The sequence below is a fragment of the Tachyglossus aculeatus genome, chromosome 4 (genome assembly GCF_015852505.1).
Source record: "Tachyglossus aculeatus isolate mTacAcu1 chromosome 4, mTacAcu1.pri, whole genome shotgun sequence".
Lineage (NCBI taxonomy): Eukaryota > Metazoa > Chordata > Mammalia > Monotremata > Tachyglossidae > Tachyglossus > Tachyglossus aculeatus.
The window spans coordinates 79,540,616-79,557,739 of NC_052069.1; the positions used below are offsets into that span (position 1 = coordinate 79,540,616).

Consider the following 17,124-nt stretch of genomic DNA (forward strand, 5'->3'; position numbering starts at 1 on the left):
TCTCCCATCCTCCTGTCTCTCCCCACTTCAGTCTACATTCAGTCGTATTTATTGAGAGCTTACTTTGTGCAGAGCACTGTACTAAGCGCTTGGGAAGTAGAAGTTGGCAACATATAGAGACGGTCCCTACCCAACAGCAGGCTCACAGTCTAGAAGAGACTTCACTCTGCTGCCCAGATAATCTTTGTGCAGAAACGCTCTGAGTATGTTACTTCCCTCCTCAAAAATCTCCACTGGCTGCCTGTCAACCTACGCATCAAGCAAAAACTCCTCACTCTCGGCTTCAAGGCTCTCCATCACCTCGCCCCCTCCTACCTCACCTCCCTTCTTTCCTTCTACAGCCCAGCCTGCACCCTCTGCTCCTCTGCCACTAACCTTCTCACTGTACCTCGCTCTTGCCTGTCCCGCTGTCGACCCCCGGCCCATGTCCTTCCCCTGGCCTGGAATGCCCTCCCTCCACACATCCACCAAGCTAGCTAGCTCTCTTCCTCCCTTCAAAGCCCTACTGAGGGCTCACCTCCTCCAAGAGGCCTTCCAAGACTAAGCTCCCTTTTTCCTCAACACCCCCCCGAGCCTTACCTCCTTCCCCTCCCCACAGCACTTCTGTATATATTTGTACAGATTTATTAACTCTATTTATTTTACTTGTACATATTTACTATTCTATTTCTTTAGTTAATGATGTGGATATAGCTTTAATTTTATTTATTCTGACGACTTTGACACCTGTCTACATGTTTTGTTGCCTGTCTTTCCCTTCTAGACTGTGAGCCCATTTTTGGGTAGGGACCGTCTTTATGTGTTGTCATTAATTCATTCATTCAATCATATTTATTGAGCACTTACTGTGTGCAGAGCACTGTACTAAGCACTTGGGAATACAAGTTGGCAACATATAGAGACAGTCCCTACCCAACAGCGGGCTCACGGACTAGAAGGGGGAGACAGACAACAAAACAAAACATATTAACAAAATAAAATAAATAGAATAAATATCTACAAGTAAAACAGAGTAATAAATATGTACAAACATATATACATACATACAGGTGCTGTGGGGAGGGGAAGGAGGTAAGGCGGGGGGGATGGGGAGGGGGAGGAGGGGAAGAGGAAGGAGGGGGCTCAGTCTGGGAAGGCCTCCCAAGCACTTAGTGAGCACTTAGTAAGTGCTCAATAAATATGAATGAATGAATGAATGTCTAAGCACTGTTCTAAGCACTGGGGTCGATACAAGTTAATCAGGCCAGATACAGTCCCTATCCCACATGGGGCTCACAGTCCAAGTAGGAGAGAGAACAGGTAAGGTATTGGATCCCCATTTTGTGGTTGAGGAAAGAGGCACAGAGAACTTAAGTGACTTCCCCAAGGTCACACACCAGACAAGCGAAAGAGCCAGGGTCAGGATGCAGGTACTTGCTTTATCCACCAGGCCAAGCTGCTTCAAGGATTCTGTAGTTATTTTTGCTCAACCACGGAGTAAAATGTACTGTTTGCACCTTTTCTCTGACATTTTTAAAGCACCTTCAACATGTTTAGTAATCACAGGGTCATGGAAACATTTTTAAAGCTTTTCTCTGAATTTTGTATACAGTTTGGTAGTGATTACTCTATAGGTCCTCCATTCTCCCACTCAGAGAGCTCTAGTGAATGTTAGTAAAGGGAAAGTAGTCGATATGACTGAGCCAGAAAAGTACAAATTATAATATTTTTGACCTGGCCTAGTCTGTCAAATATTAAAATATTAAAACAACATTCTTGCCCCTTTTGAGAGGATTTGGAGAAGTGGGGATGTGGTTGGATGAGGAGGAGAGACAGCAAACCAAACCATGAATTTTCCAAAGCTTGAGATTTCTATACTGGCTCAAGTTAAATTCATAACACATATAGCTTGTTAAGATATGGAAAATCTTTCTTTAAGATTATGTTAATTAGGAACCTTACTACAATCTTTTAATTTTATTGCTCTATTTCATTCCTTCTCAATTTACCTGCACAATAAACAGCCTTCATTCATGAGAGATGTGTTGAACAGGGCTTTCATTTTTCTGGGGAGTGTCCCTAAAAAACTTTAGTAACTGCTAGGATGACTGATGGTCCTTCTGTCCTCTCATTCCATTTTGAAAAGAAAAGAAAAAACTAAAATCATTGTTTGAGATTCCTCAGGTCTGGAAAGACTTAAGCTGCATTTTTGGGGGAATTATACTTGATTGCATTTTTTCTTCAGTGTTTCCACAAAGGTTCCAAAAGGACAATATGTTCTGCTCCCCTTTCCTATTATATAAATATTGTCATTCTAGTTACAGCCTTTTCAGTGACGGTGGTGACCAAAACCCATACCCAGTCCTGCCTGACCACAAAAGGTAGTCTTGTCAAAAACCAAAAGTGATTAGAAAAATACTTTGTTTGAACTACACTTAGCAAAGGCTACCTGCTAAATCTAAGCGCTCTTCTGATTCACAATGCATTGTACCCTACTGTAAGAACCACAACAAACCATCTGACAATATGGTTATTTGGAATAATTGATTCATTCAATCGTATTTATTGGGTGCTTACTGTGTGCAGAGCACTGTACTAAGCGCTTGGGCTACATAAGTCACGTTATTGACACACAACTATATGCAGATTTGCAAGCACCCAATACATGTGTATATTGGTGTAGCACAAATGAGCTCAAATGACTGGTTCACTTTACTGGCTGGAGACTTGCCCCTACTTCGAAAGTAAAACATAGCAAAAGTGACCGAACAAGTTTAACTGGGTAAAGCATCCTCAACCAGCCTCTAGCTTAATTATGCTGATTTTCAAATAGCTGCTGTATTTCTATTAAATCTAAAGGGACGATATTCTATCGCACAAGTCTGAACTTTCCACGACCCACTTAGTGATGCGCCTACCAGCCCTCACCCCTCTCGTTACAAAACGCTGCTCACTGCGTCCCAGTCTTAGGACCCGGTGAATGCCACTGGGGACCAGGCTACTGGCCCAGGGTTCCGGGCTAGAGATCAGTCTCTGGAGCTCTCTGGCAGGGAAGGGGTCAGCTGAAGGGACTGGGCCCAAGAACTTTCTTTCTGGCCCAGAGATGTGCAAGGGAGCGTATCCAGGTAGCCATGGGATGAGCCACCAGCTGGCTCTCACCCTGGAGCCCCTCTTCTTCATTCATTCATCCATTTACTCATATCTATTCATTCACTTGTATTTATTGAGCACTTACTATGCACAGAGTACTGTACTAAGCTCTTGGAATGTACAGTTCAGCAACAGATAGAGACAATCCCTTCCCAACAACCGGCTCACAGTCTAGAAGGGGGAGACAGACAACAAAACAAAACTACTACATGCTTGGGAGAGTACACTATCACTATAAACAGACACATTCCCTGCCACAATGAGCTTACAGTCTAGAGGAACGAGCTTGCTAAAACTCGGTGTCTATGGCTCCCTCAATCATTTAGTCATATTTACTGTGTTGACTGTGTGCTGAGCACTGTAACAATAATAATAATAATTATAGTATTTGTTAAGCACTTACTTTGTGCCAGGCACTGTACTAAGCATTGGGGTGGATATAAGCAAATTGGTTGGACACAGTCTCCTGTCCCATGTGGGGCTCACGGTCTCAATCCCCATTTTACAGATGAGATAACTGAGGTCCAGAGAAGGGAAGTGATTGTTCAAGATCACACAGCAGACAAGGGGCAGAGCTGGGATTAGAACTCATGACCTTCTGTCTCCCAGGCCCACTACGCCGTGCTGCTTCTCTGTACTGTACTGTATTAAGCAAATGGGAGAGGACGCTATCACAATAAGCAGTCACAGGATTGTCTCTCTTGCTGTATAGTACCTTCCAAGCACATAGTACAGTGCTCTGCACACAGTAAGCACTCAATAAATACGATTGAATGAATGAATTCCCTGCCACAACGAGCTTGCAGTTGAAAGGGATGCGTTTGTTCACACACAACTTCTAAGGTTCCCTTGATCATTCCATTGTTCATTCACTCATTCAACTGTATTCACTGCGTGCTTACTGTTTGCAGAGCACTGTACTAAGCGCTTAGGAAAGTACAGTAGAGAGTGACCATCCCTGCCCTCAATGAGCTTCCAGTCTAGAGGGGCTCAAGTCGTATTTATTGAACTCTTACTATGTGCAGAGCTCTGTACTAAGCACTCAGGAGTGTAGGATCCAACAATCTGATGTTTAGAACAGTGCTTAGCACATAGTAAGCACCTAACAAATACGATTATTATTATTATTTTTATTAACAGACTCATTCCCTGGCCCTGACAAGTTCCCAGTCTAGAAGGGCTCCAGTCCTATTTTCTGAGCACTTCCTGGGTGCAGAGCGCTGTACTAAGTGCTCGGGAGAGTAGGATCCAACAATCTGATGCTTACAACAGTGCTTGGCACATGGTAAGCATGTAACAAAAACCATTAATTATTATTATTATTAATGGACTCATTCCCTGGCCCCGGCAAGTTCCCAATCTAGAGGGGCTCCAGTCCTACTTATTGAGCACTTCCTGGGTGCAGAGCACTGTAGTAAGCACTTGGGAGAGTAGGATCCGGCAATCAATGGACTCATTCCCTGCCTCCAACGAGATCCCAGTCTAGAGGGGCTCCAGTCCTATTTACTGAGCACTTCCTACATGCAGAGCACTGTAGTAAGCGCTCAGGAGAATAGGATCCAACAATCAACGGACTCATTCCCTGGCCCCGATGAGCTCCCAATCTAGAGGGGCTCCAGTCCTACTTACTGAGCGCTTCCTGGGTACAGAGTGCTGTACTAAGCACTCGGGAGGAGAGTAGGATCCAACAATCTGATGCTTAGAACAGTGCTTGGCACATAGTAAGTGCATAACAAATACTTTTATTATTATTATTAATGGACTCATTCCCTGGCCCCGACTAACTCCCAGTCTAGAGGGCCTCCAGTGCTATTTACTTAGTGCTTCCTGGGTGCAGAGTGCTGTAGTAAACACTCTGGATAGTAGGATCCAGCAATCAATGGACATGTTCCCTGCCTCCAATGAGCTCCCAATCTAGAGGGGCTCAGACCTATTTGTTAAGCACTTCCTATGTGCAGAGTGCTGTACTAAGCACTCGGGAGAGTAGAATCCAGCAATCAATGGACTCATTCCCTGGTCCCGACGAGCTCCCAGTCTAGAGGGGCTACCGTCATACTTACTGAGTGCTTCCTGGGTGCAGAGAGCTGTGATAAGCGCTCGGGAGGGTAGAATCTATCAATCCAACAGACACGTTCCCTGCCTCCAATGAGTTCCCAGTCTAGAGGGGCTCGAGTCCTATTTACTGAGCGCTTCTTATGTGCAGAGCTCTGTACTAAGTGCACAGGAGAGTAGGATCCAACAATCTGATTCTTAGAACAGTGCTTGGCACATAGTAAGCGCATAACAAATATCATTTTTATTGTTATTGTTATTAACGGACTCATTCCCTGGTCCCAAAGAGTTCCCAGTCTAGAGGGGCTCCAGTTCTATTTACTCAGTGCTTCCTGGGTGCAGAGCACTGTAGTAAACACTTGGGAGAGTAGGATCCGGCAATCAACGTACTCATTCCCTGGCCTCGATGACCTCCCAGTCTAGAGGGGCTCCAGTCCTAGTTACTGAGCACTTCCTGAGTGCAGGGTGCTGTACTAAGTGCTCAGGAGAGTAGGATCCAGGAATCAACGGACATGTTCCCTGCCTCCAATGAGCTCCCAGTCTAGAGAGTGTCCTATTTACTGTGCACTTCCTGGGTGCGAAGCGCTGTGGTAAGCACTTGGGAAAGTAGAATCCATCAGTCAATGAACACGTTCCGTGCCTCCAACGGGATCCCAATCTAAAGGGGCTCCAGTCCTACTTACTGAGCACTTCTTATGTGCAGGGCGTTGTAGTAAGCGCTCGGGAGAGTAGGATCCAACAATCAAGGGATTCAATCCCTGGCCTGACTAGCTCCCAGTCTAGAGGGGCTCCAGTCTTACTTACTGAGTGCTTCCTGGGTGCAGAGTGCAGTACTAAATGCTCGGGAGAGTAGGATCCAACAATCAACAATCAATAAAAGAAGCAGCGTGGCTCAGTGGAAATAGCCCGGGCTTTGGAGTCAGAGGTCGTGGGTTTAAATTCAGGCTCTGCCAATTGTCAGCTGTGTGACTTTGGGCAAGTCACTTCACTTCTCTGGCCCTCAGTTCCTTCATCTATAAAATGGGGATTAAGATTGTGAGCCCTCCGTGGGACAACCTGATCATCATGTAACCTCCCCAGCGCTTAGAACAGTGCTTTGCAGATAGTAAGTGCTTAATAAATGCCATCATTATTATTATTACCATTATTATCAACAGACTCATTCCCTGGCCGTGACGAGCTCCCAGTCTAGAGGGGCTCCAGTCCTATTCACTGAGCACTTTACCACTAGGGTTCCATGGTGTAATGGTTAGCACTCTGGACTTGGAATCCAGCGATATGAGTTCAAATCTCGGTGGGACCTCAAGTATTTTATATATGTTTGTACAGATTTATTACTCTATTTTACTTGTACATATTTACATATTCTATTTATTTTATCTGTTAATATGTTTTGTTTTGTTGTCTGTCTCCCCATTCTAGACTGTGAGCCCGCTGTTGGGTAGGAAATGTCTCTATATGTTGCCAACTTGTACTTCTCAAGCGCTTAGTACAGTGCTCTGCATACAGTATGCACTCAATAAATACGATTGAATGAATGAATGAATGAACGAATGAATGAACGAATGAGCACTTCCTGGGCGTGGAGTGCTGGACTAAGCGCTCGGGAAGAGAGTATCCAATAATCAAAGGACTCATTCCCTGGCCCCGACGAGCTCCCAGTCTAGAGGGGCTCCAGTCCTACTTACTGAGCACTTCCTATGTGCAGAGCACTGTAGTAAGCGCTTGGGAGAGTGGGATCCAACAATCAATGGACTCATTCCCTGCCTCTGACGAGCTCCCAGTCTAGAGGGGCTCCAGTCCTACTTACTGAGCGCTTCCTGGGTGTGGAGCGCTGTGGTGAGTGCTTGGGAGAGTAGGACCCATCAGTCAACGGACACGTTCCGTGCCTCCAACGGGATCCCAGTCTAGAGGGGCTCCAGTCCTATTTACTGAGCGCTTCCTGGGTGTAGAGCACTGTACTAAGCACTCGGGAGAGTGTGATCCAATAATCAACGGACTCATTCCCAGGCCCTGATGAGCTTCCAGTCTAGAGGGGCTCCAGTCCTACTTACTGAGCACTTCCTGGGTGCAGAGCACTGTGGTAAGCGCTCAGGAGATAGGACCCATCAATCAACGGACAGGTTCCGTGCCTCCAATGGGATCCCAATCTAGAGGGGCTCCAGTCCTATTTACTGAGTGCTTCCTGGGTGCAGAGCACTATACTAAGCGCTCGGGAGGGGGGGTAGGATCCAACAATCAACGGACTCATTCCCAGGCCCCGACCAGCTCCCAATCTAGAGGGGCTCCAGTCCTACTTACTGAGCACTTCCTGGGTGCGGAGCACTGTGGTAAGCGCTTGGGAGAGTAGGACCCATCAGTCAACAGACACGTTCCGTGCCTCCAACAGGATCCCAATCTAGAGGGGCTCCAGTCCCATTTACTGAGAGCTTCATGGGTGCAGAGCGCTGTATTAAGCGCTCGGGCGGGTAGGATCCAACAATCAACAGACTCATTCCCAGGCCCCGACCAGCTCCCAGTCTAGAGGGGCTCCAGTCCTACTTACTGAGCGCTTCCTGGGTGCAGAGCTCTGTGGTAAGCGCTCGGGAGAGTAGGATCCAGCAATCAACGGACTCATTCCCTGGCACCGACGAGTTCCCAGTCTAGAGGGGCTCCGGTCCTATTTACTGAGCACTTCCTGGGTGCAGAGCGCTGTACTAAGCGCTCGGGGGGGGGGGTAGGATCCAGCAATCAATGGACTCATTCCCAGGCCCCGACGAGATCCCAGTCTAGAGGGGCTCCGGTCCTATTTACTGAGCGCTTCCTGGGTGCAGAGCGCTGTGGTAAGCCCTCGGGAGAGTAGGACGCCCCCTTTTAGACTCCCCCTTTTAGACTGTGAGCCTACTGTTGGGTAGGGACTGTCTCTATATAATAATAATAACAATAATGATGGCATTTATTAAGCGCTTACTATGTGCAAAGCACTGTTCTAAGCGCTGGGGGGGATACAAGGTGATCAGCTTGTTCCACGGGGGGGCTCACAGTCAACCCCCATTTTAGAGATGAGGGAACTGAGGCCCAGAGAAGTGAAGTGACTTGCCCAAGGTCACACAGCTGACAATTGGCGGAGCTGGGATTTGAACCCACGACCACTGACTCCAAAGCCCGGGCTCTTTCCACTGAGCCACGCTGCTTCTCTATATGTTGCCAACTTGTGCTTCCCAAGCGCTTAGGCCAGTGCTCTGCACACCGTAAGCGCTCAATAAATGCGATTGATTGATTGATTGGTTGATTGACCCGGCAAAGAACGGGCACATTCCCCGGCCCCTCCGAGCTCGGTGGCTCGGGGTGGGCCGCCCCCCTCCCAGCTCCTGGGGCGCCGGGGCCTCGGGTCCCTTCCCCGGGCGGGTCCCCCCGCCCCGTTTGCTCACCTCCCGCCTCTTCGTCCAGCGAGTTGATGCAGGGGAAGTAGCCGGCCAGGGCCTCGAAGGAGGCGGACAGGCTGCTGCGGCTCTGGGAGCGCTGCATGGGCCGGGCCCCGGAGCCCCCTCCCCCGGAGCCCCCCGGCCCCTGCCGGCCCATCCGCGCCGCCCCGCCGCCCTTGGCGCGGTACAGGATCCGCGGCGTCTTGGCGGCTCCCGCGGGCCGGCGGAGGACGGACCGGGGACAGGGACCGGCCCCGAGGACACGAGGCTGGCCCGGCCCGAGGCGGACGGGGCAGAGGATGGGGCAGCGGACCGCCCCGGGCCCCTACGGGGAAGGGGGCACCGCGGGACCGGGAGAAAGGGGATGGGGAAGGAAGGCGCTAGGGAAGGGGCAGTCGCTGGGGAAGGGGGCAGTCGCTTGGGGAGGGGGAAGAGCTGGGGAAGGGGCTAGGAAAGGGACAGCCGCTAAGGAAGGGACAGACTCTAGGGAAGGGGCAGCCGCTTGGGAAGGGGCAGAGCTGGGGAAGGGGGCAGTCGCTTGAGGAGGGGGAAGAGCTGGGGAAGGGGCTAGGGAAGGGACAGCCGCTCGGGAAGGGACAGCCTCTAGGGAAGGGGCAGTCGCTGGGGAGGGGGCAGAGCTGGAAAGGGGGCAGAGCTGGGGAAGGGGCAGTCTCTGGGGAAGGGGGCAGTCGCTTGGGGAGGGGGAAGAACTGGGGAAGGGGCTACGAAAGGGACAGCCGCTAGGGAAGGGACAGCCTCTAGGGAAGGGGCAGTCGCTGGGGAGGGGGCAGAGCTGGAAAGGGGGCAGAGCTGGGGAAGGGGCAGTCTCTGGGGAAGGGGGCAGTCGGTTGGGGAGGGGGAAGAACTGGGGAAGGGGCTACGAAAGGGACAGCCGCTAGGGAAGGGACAGCCTCTAGGGAAGGGGCAGTGCTGGGGAAGGGGCAGTCGCTGGGGAGGGGGCAGAGCTGGGGAAGGGGCTAAGGAAGGGACAGTCGCTGGGGAAGGGGCAGTCTCTGGGGAGGGGCAGTGCTGGGGAAGGGGCAGTCGTTGGAGAGGGGGCAGAGCTGGGGAAGGGGCTGAGGAAGGGACAGACGCTGGGGAGGGGGCAGTCTCTGGGGGGGCAGTCTCTGGGGAGGGGGCAGTCGCTTGGGGAAGGGGCAGTGCTGGAGAAGGGGCTACGGAAGGGACAGCCGCTGGGATAGGGGCAGCCGCTAGGGAAGGGGCAGTCGCTGGGGAAAGGGCAGTCGCTGGGGAAGGGGCTACGGAAGGGGCAGCCTCTGGGGAAGGGGCAGCCTCTGGGGAAGGGGCAGCCTCTGGGGAAGGGGCAGCCGGAGCAGCAGCAGCGGCTCCACTTCCCCGGCCCGAACTCTCCGCCTCCGCCAAGTGGCTTCCGTTCTCTGTGTCTGTCTCTCTTTCTCTCTCCCACCTCCTTCTTTGCTTTAACCGGTTCGAGATGACGAGCCGCACCGACTCACGCATCTCAGACCCAACAGCCTATCAGTGCCGGGCTTTGGGTCGCCGCAAAGGCGACCGGAGGGAGCTGGGCCAGCTGGACTCGGTGTCATGTGCCATTCACATGCCCAACTACCCAAACCACAGATGGGAGGCAAATATTGACAACATCAAACGGCAAAAGGACCGCACTCTTCCAACAGTGAAGATCCCCCAATAACCCGATTTTCTACAATCATCTCCGTTACTTAAGTGGCATCTAAGTGGGATTAAGTGAGTGGCATGGAAAAGAAACACGGAGCAAAGTTTAGAAGACATCTGTCACCTAAAAGAGCAGCAGTTTTTGAAACAAGCACCTAAATGTTTTCAGTGTAGTCCACTGGCAATTCGGGTTCATTCATAACTCTTGGGATCGGGAATGGTGGTCAATGGGATATAAACTGTTGGGGTTTTTCTGTTTGTTTAGAAAATCACTTTGGCATTCACCAAAGCAAGGACGAGAATTTCAGCGATAATTTCAGATTATGAAGATTCAGATTAATAAAAAAAAGGTGGCCAGAAGTAACTAATCTGGCTTCAGGATCAAAAACAAAGCATCAATGTAAATTGGATTTATCATATATAATTTTTTAGATTAAAATTTTCAATAATAATAACAATAATAATGGCATTTATTAAGCACTTACTATGTGCAAAGCACTGTTCTAAGCGCTGGGTAGGTTACAAGGTGATCAGATTGTTCCACGTGGGGCTCACAGTCTAATCCCCATTTTACAGATGAGGTAACTGAGGCACAGAGAAGTTAAGTGACTTGCCTGAAGTCACACAGAGGACAAGTGGCAGAGCCAGGATTTGAACCCATGACCTCCGACTCCAAAGCCCGTGCTCTTTCCACTAAGCTACGCTGCTTCAAGGCATCATGGAAATCATGGATGGTAGAATCCAACAATCTGGTAGTTACTGAACACTGTACACTAAGCACATGGGAGACTGCAATACCCTAGAGTAGGTAGAAATGATTCCTGCCCACAAGGAGCCTACAGACTAGTCGTTATATTCTTCGGAGGTTTCCTTTAAAAAAAAAAAATGATTCCATGATTTCATTGAATCACAATAACTTTTAGGTAGAAGATGCTTCGGGAGGGTATCTGGTTTAATTTATCACTATCACCATCAATGGTATTTTTTGAGCTTTTACTGTATGCAGAGCACTATGCTAAGCACTTGGGCAAGTACAGTACAACAACAGAGTTGGTAGACATGATCCCTGCCTACATACAACAAGCTTACAGTCCTGTGGGGGAAGAAGACATAAATATGTCATGGATGTTAGTCATTCCTGTCTGTCCCAAGAGGCAGCAACTTTGACAGGCCAGAAGATCAGTCAATCAATGGTATTTAACACATTCTCTGCAGAGGACTGGGGTGTACTAAGCATTCGAGAGAGTACTATGAAGTAGACACAAATCCCTGCCCTCGTGGACTTTACATGGCTGGCTCCCAAGGCCATCATTCCTGTCTAGGAACTGGACCCTGGACACCACTTAACTACTGCCACTCTGGGGTCCTTGATCCTCACTTTCATATTCTGCCATCTTTGGGGGGGTCTTTGCTGCACTGAACCATCCTTATGAACAGAACATTCTTGCTCATTCATAATTTAAGTCCTACTTATTTAAATATGTGCTCATTTCCTCTTGTTCTTTTCTCTGTCAACATCACTATGTGAAAATGCAGTGTTTTAAAATCACATCCTTCAGCTCTTTTTTCCAAAACAAGTAACTTTTAACCTTATTTTGCCAATATATAATGCGAGCTGAAGCAATTTAAGGACAATTTTCAACCTTTTCAAGTATCATGCCCACTGATTCTCCTCACTTTGTGTGAATCATTATTATTATTATTATTATTATTAACATCATCATCACTATATTTATATAGCACTTAACTATGCATCAATCCTGGGGTAGACATAACTTAGATCAGACACAGTCCCTATGCATGCCCATCAGTACAATTTACACATATTACTCCCCATTTTCACCAAACCAAAGCTTTGCACCTCTTCCCTCATCTCAGGAGTGAGAAAACTGAGTAGTGTCTCGAGTTGACAGGTCTAACGTCTCGAGTGCATGTGAAATGCTTCCTGTTTCACTCCTCATTTTCCTCCCAATTTTTTTTAAGGAAACCCCCAAAGAATATAACTACTAGTCTGTAAACTCCTCGTGGGCAGGGATCATTTCTACCTACTCTACAGTATTGCACTCTACCAAGTGCTTGGTACAGTGCTCAATAACTACCAGATTGTTTGATTCTACCATCCTATTTCTTCTTTCTCTTTCACCCATTTTCTTCCTTCCCACATTCCCACCTCCAATCAGTTCAGGTTAGCTGAATCTTCTTAAAACGATATTAGGAAACTCCCAGTTCAGTTTATGATAATTGATTTGCTTTCTTAATGTTTTCTCCTACCACATTTATTAAACTGAGATGGAAAACACACCTTGAAGAAATGAATTTCTCTATCCTTATCTTCCCACCCAAATTCTGTCCGCTCCCTGACTTTCCCATCACTGTAGATGGCACCACCATCCTTCCTTTCTCATAAGCCAGTAAACTTGGCCTTATCCTCAACTCCTCTCCCTCATTCAACCCACATATTCAATCCATCACTAAATCCTGTAGTACCACCTTCACGGCGTTGCTGAAATCCACCCTTTCCTCTCCATCCAAACTGATGTTAACCTGATCACTCATCCTACCCTGCCTTGATTACTGCATCAAGCTTCCTTGTTGACCTCCCAGCTTCCCCTCTCTCCCCACTCCAGTCCATACTTCACTCTGCTGACTGCATCATTTTTCTACAAAAACGTTCAGGACATGATGATTATGATGATGACGGTATCTGTTAAGTGCTTATTATGTGCCAGGCACTGTTCTGAATGTTGCGGTAGACATAAGGTAATCAAGTTGTCCCATGTGGGGCTCCCAATCTTAATTCCCATTTTACAGATGAGGTAACAGGCACAGAGAAGTTAAGTGACTTGCCCAAAGTCACACAGCTGACAAGTGGCAGAGCCAGGATTAGAACCCACGACCTCTGACTCCCAAGCCCCTGGTCTTTCCACTAAGCCACACTGCTTCTCTAAAGCACACAGTCCTTCGAGCCTGAATCGAACCAGTGACCTAAGGATGTTTAAGGATTTACCACTACAGTCCTCCACTCTACCAGCTGAGCTATTGAAGGTTCACACAGTTTCCCCACTCCTCAAAATACCCCAGGGATGGCCCATCCATTTCCACATCAAACAAAAACTCCTCATCGCTGGCTTCAAAGTAGTCAAACATCTTGCTTCTGAATTGAATGATTTAGAAAAGGAGATATACTGGCTATACAAGTTAGTTGGCCAGATTCTCCCATCTCATACTGCTCTTTAGGGGGGTGATTCCGTACAGGATTATTGTCAAAATCCTCCAAAATGACCAGTTAGACGGCTATACTGTCTTGCTGTTGTCTATCTCATCCAAGTCTCATTCGGTCACTTCATTAGTCGCTGTCCTAGAACAACGGGCAGGAGCCAGGGAAGACGGAGGTCGGATATTCTGGTGAGCTCCGTTCCCATCTCTCCAGCAGTCACCTCTCTGTCCCCCTCCATTGACACTGCCCCTCCTAGAGCCCCCATTCACCTCCTCTCTGACCTCTGAGAGTTATGTTGCCAACTTGTACTTCCCAAGCGCTTAGTACAGTGCTCTGCACACAGTAAGCGCTCAATAAATACAATTGATTGATTGATTGAGAGGGCTGGCGGCTCTTGGGGTTGGATGTTACAAAGGGGAATGCCCTGGCCAGCAGGATACTTTCTGAAGGGCCGGGGCACAGTTAGGTTTGCTGTGGTGTGCTACAGCAAATAAAACGATCTGGCCTGAAGTTTCTTCCCACCAGTTGTAATGGTTGTAATGACAAGCAGCAATAGGAGAAATAGAATTTGGGTGAATGGAAGATATTCCAACCAACCAACCAACAATTAGCATGCCATAAATCAACACCTTCAACTGGGTGGAGGATGATCAGATAAGAGCATCCCAGCACAGGGCCAGTATTTCAATCAGAAGTACCACAGGCAATTCGCACCCATATCATATTTCCCATTGGGATAAATTAGGCCCTTTGGGGGACCTATTTACTCTGTTAGGGCATTGGAATGCCAATTAATACACTAATTAGTGCGGCAGTGATTTACTAAATGGTATCTTTGTGGGCTAAATTTACGAGTCTTTTTTTTAAAAAAAGGAGCCTAAATTATTCCTAGGAAGTCATTTATGCAGTGGGAGAACCATGATAATTACTAAAAGTATAATTAACACAAACTGTGGTTCATGGACAATAATATCACGAATGGATGAAACGGAAAATGTGACATAACTTACCTTTTTAAAGTGCCTGAAACAATCGCTTGATAGGCCAAAGAGATAAATAAACCTATATTAGTATACTCAAACATTTTCTTCCCTAACCTTCCCTAATGACTACCCTTCCTCACACCCACTAAGAGAGAGATCTCAATGCTGTTATGTAAAAGAGAAAAGTAATAACATGCTTCCTTGTCTCACTAATTGTATTGTACTCTCCCAACTGCTTAGTGTTGTGGTTTGCACATAAGTGCCCAATAAATACCATAGATTGATTCAAAGATAGGTTACTGGAGGATTGGCTAGGGGGTGAGGATTAAGGGGAAGGATGTTAGTGAACAGAAGAGGAGGTAGGAAAAGTGGAAGATTAGGGTAAAAAACCCGGGAACACCTGTGTTCACAAGTAGTCCTGGCCCATCATCAAACTACTGTTTAGAACTCTACAGCTCTGTCTTGCAAATGCCCATGAAACTTTAATTGATGCTCTAGGGACTCCTGATCCTGCATTTGAGAACTGCTATCGTTTAGGTTCATTTTTACATTCTTATCCAAAATAAAACTTTGCTAAATTATCAACTAATCCAGATCAAGCAGTTTCTGATTTTACTCATTCTTAACGGATGAGGCCAAACTGCTTGTGCTGGAGGAGAGCTTAGGAAAGAGAAGGGACTGAAGTACAGTCTGGAGCAATGAGAACCTCAGAAGTGGAGAGTTGGGTAGTGAAGGAGCCAGGGAAATTAAAACTATTTTGGCAGTCCGGTTTTCTCTCAGTGAAGCATTAGGACAACTCAGTGAGAACAATGAGAAACAGACTGGCCTAGCAGGAAGATCACGGGTTTGGGAGGATCAGAGGACCTGGGTTCTAATCCTAGCTCTGTGACCTGCCTGCTGTGTGACCTCACATGAGTCACTTAACTTCCCTGTGCCTCAGTTTCCTGGATGCTAAATGTGAGCCCCATGAGGGACAGACGGTGGCTCATCTGAATATATTGTATCTACGTCAGCCCTTAGGACAGTGCCTGTCATATAGTGAGAAGCAGAGAAGCAGTGTGGCTCAGTGGAAAGAGCACAGGCTTGGGAGTCAGAGGTCATGAGTTCTAGTCCCTACTCCGCCACTTGTCAGCTGTGTGACTTTGGGCAAGTCACTTAACTTCTCTGTGCCTCATTACCTCATCTATAAAATGGGGATTAAGATGGTGAGCCCCACATGGGACAACCTGATCACCTTGTATCCCCCCAGCACTTAGAATAGTGTTTTGCACATAGTAAGTGCTTAACAAATACCATCATTATTATTATTACTAGTAGTAGTAAGCTTTTAACATTTGGCATAGTGGCTAGAGCACAGGCCTGGAAGTCAGAAGGTCATGGGGTCTAATCCTGGCTCAGCCACTTGTCTGCTGTGGTATTGGACAAGTCACTTCACTTCTCTATGCCTCAATTCCCTCATCTGTATATTGAGAATTAAGACAATGAATCCCATAGGGGACAGGAACTATGTCCAAACTGATTTGGTTGTATCCACCCCAGTGCTAGTATGATGTTTGGTGCTTAGTATGCGCTCAGTGAGCTGCTTTTTCCTAGGTGGTTCCAAACCCCCTCTAGACTGTAAGCTCATTGTGGGCAGGGAATTCATTCATTCTTTCATTCAATCGTATTTATTGAGCACTTACTGTGTGCAGAGCACTGTACTAAGCGCTTGGGAAGTACAAGTTGGCAACATATTGAGACGGTCCCTACGCAACAACGGGCTCACAGTCTAGAAGGGGGAGACAGACAACAAAACAAAACATGTGGACAGGTGTCAAGTCATCAGAATAGAGATAAAGCCAGATGCACATCAACAAAATAAGTAGAATAGTAAATATGTACAAGTAAAATAAATAGAGTAATAAATCTGTACAAACATATATACAGGTGCTGTGGGGAGGGGAGGGAGGTAGGGTGGGAGGGATAGGGAGGAGGAGAGGAAAAAGGGGAAGGCCTCCTGGAGGAGGTGAGCTCTCAGTAGGGCTTTGAAGGGAGGAAGTGTTCATTGTTGTAATGTACTTTCCCAAGCGCTTAGTACAGTGTTCTGTATACAGTAAGTGCTTAATAAATAAGATTGAATGAATGACCCAAGAAGCCAGTGAAAGAAAGCAGTGAGCAAGCTTAGAGCAGTAAGGGGGAGGGTTGTTGAGAAACAAAGTGTTCGGAGAGACAAGTGTCAAATACATTTGAGAAGCAGCATGGCTCAGTGAAAAGAGCATGGGCTTTGGAATCAGAGGTCATGGGTTCAAATCCCAGCTCTGCCAACTGTCAGCTGTGTGACTTTGGGCAAGTCACTTCACTTCTCTGTGCCTCAGTTACCTCATCTGTAAAATTGGGATTAAGACTGTGTGCCCCCGTGGGACAACCTGATTACCTTGTACCTCCCCAGCACTTAGAACAGTGCTTTGCACATAGTAAGTGCTTAATAAACGCTATTATTATTATTATTATTATTATTAAATACAGTCTCCCAACTGTGGCCTTAGGCCTCAGGTCTTTGGAATGTGTGGAATGTGCTCCATTTACGTAGAAAAAGGAGGCTTTGGAATTCCACCCAGGATTGCACCATCCTGGAACCACTTCTTCATACTTTGCTTTGTATTATATCATCTCTGTATTTGTAGTTTTCAACAAACAAGTTGTTCAT

General features: G+C 47.4%; 1 protein-coding gene and 1 non-coding gene across 47 annotated transcripts in view; one reads left to right on the top strand and one right to left on the bottom strand.

The window, feature by feature from the left end:
* Positions 1-17,124, bottom strand: part of RIMS2 (regulating synaptic membrane exocytosis 2) — a 748,658-nt gene that overhangs the window by 31,404 nt on the left and 700,130 nt on the right. Inside the window, exon 1 of one of the 46 annotated variants that reach the window (XM_038744910.1) lies at positions 8,592-8,742. The exons of the other annotated variants lie outside the window; for them this stretch is intronic. Within the exon in view, the coding sequence (XP_038600838.1) occupies positions 8,592-8,742 (151 nt within the window). Of the gene's footprint in view, positions 1-8,591; positions 8,743-17,124 lie in introns of those variants that run through there. 46 annotated transcript variants of the gene reach the window in all.
* On the top strand, positions 6,413-6,484 carry TRNAP-UGG. The gene has a single exon. It is a non-coding gene; the product is annotated as a tRNA-Pro (tRNA).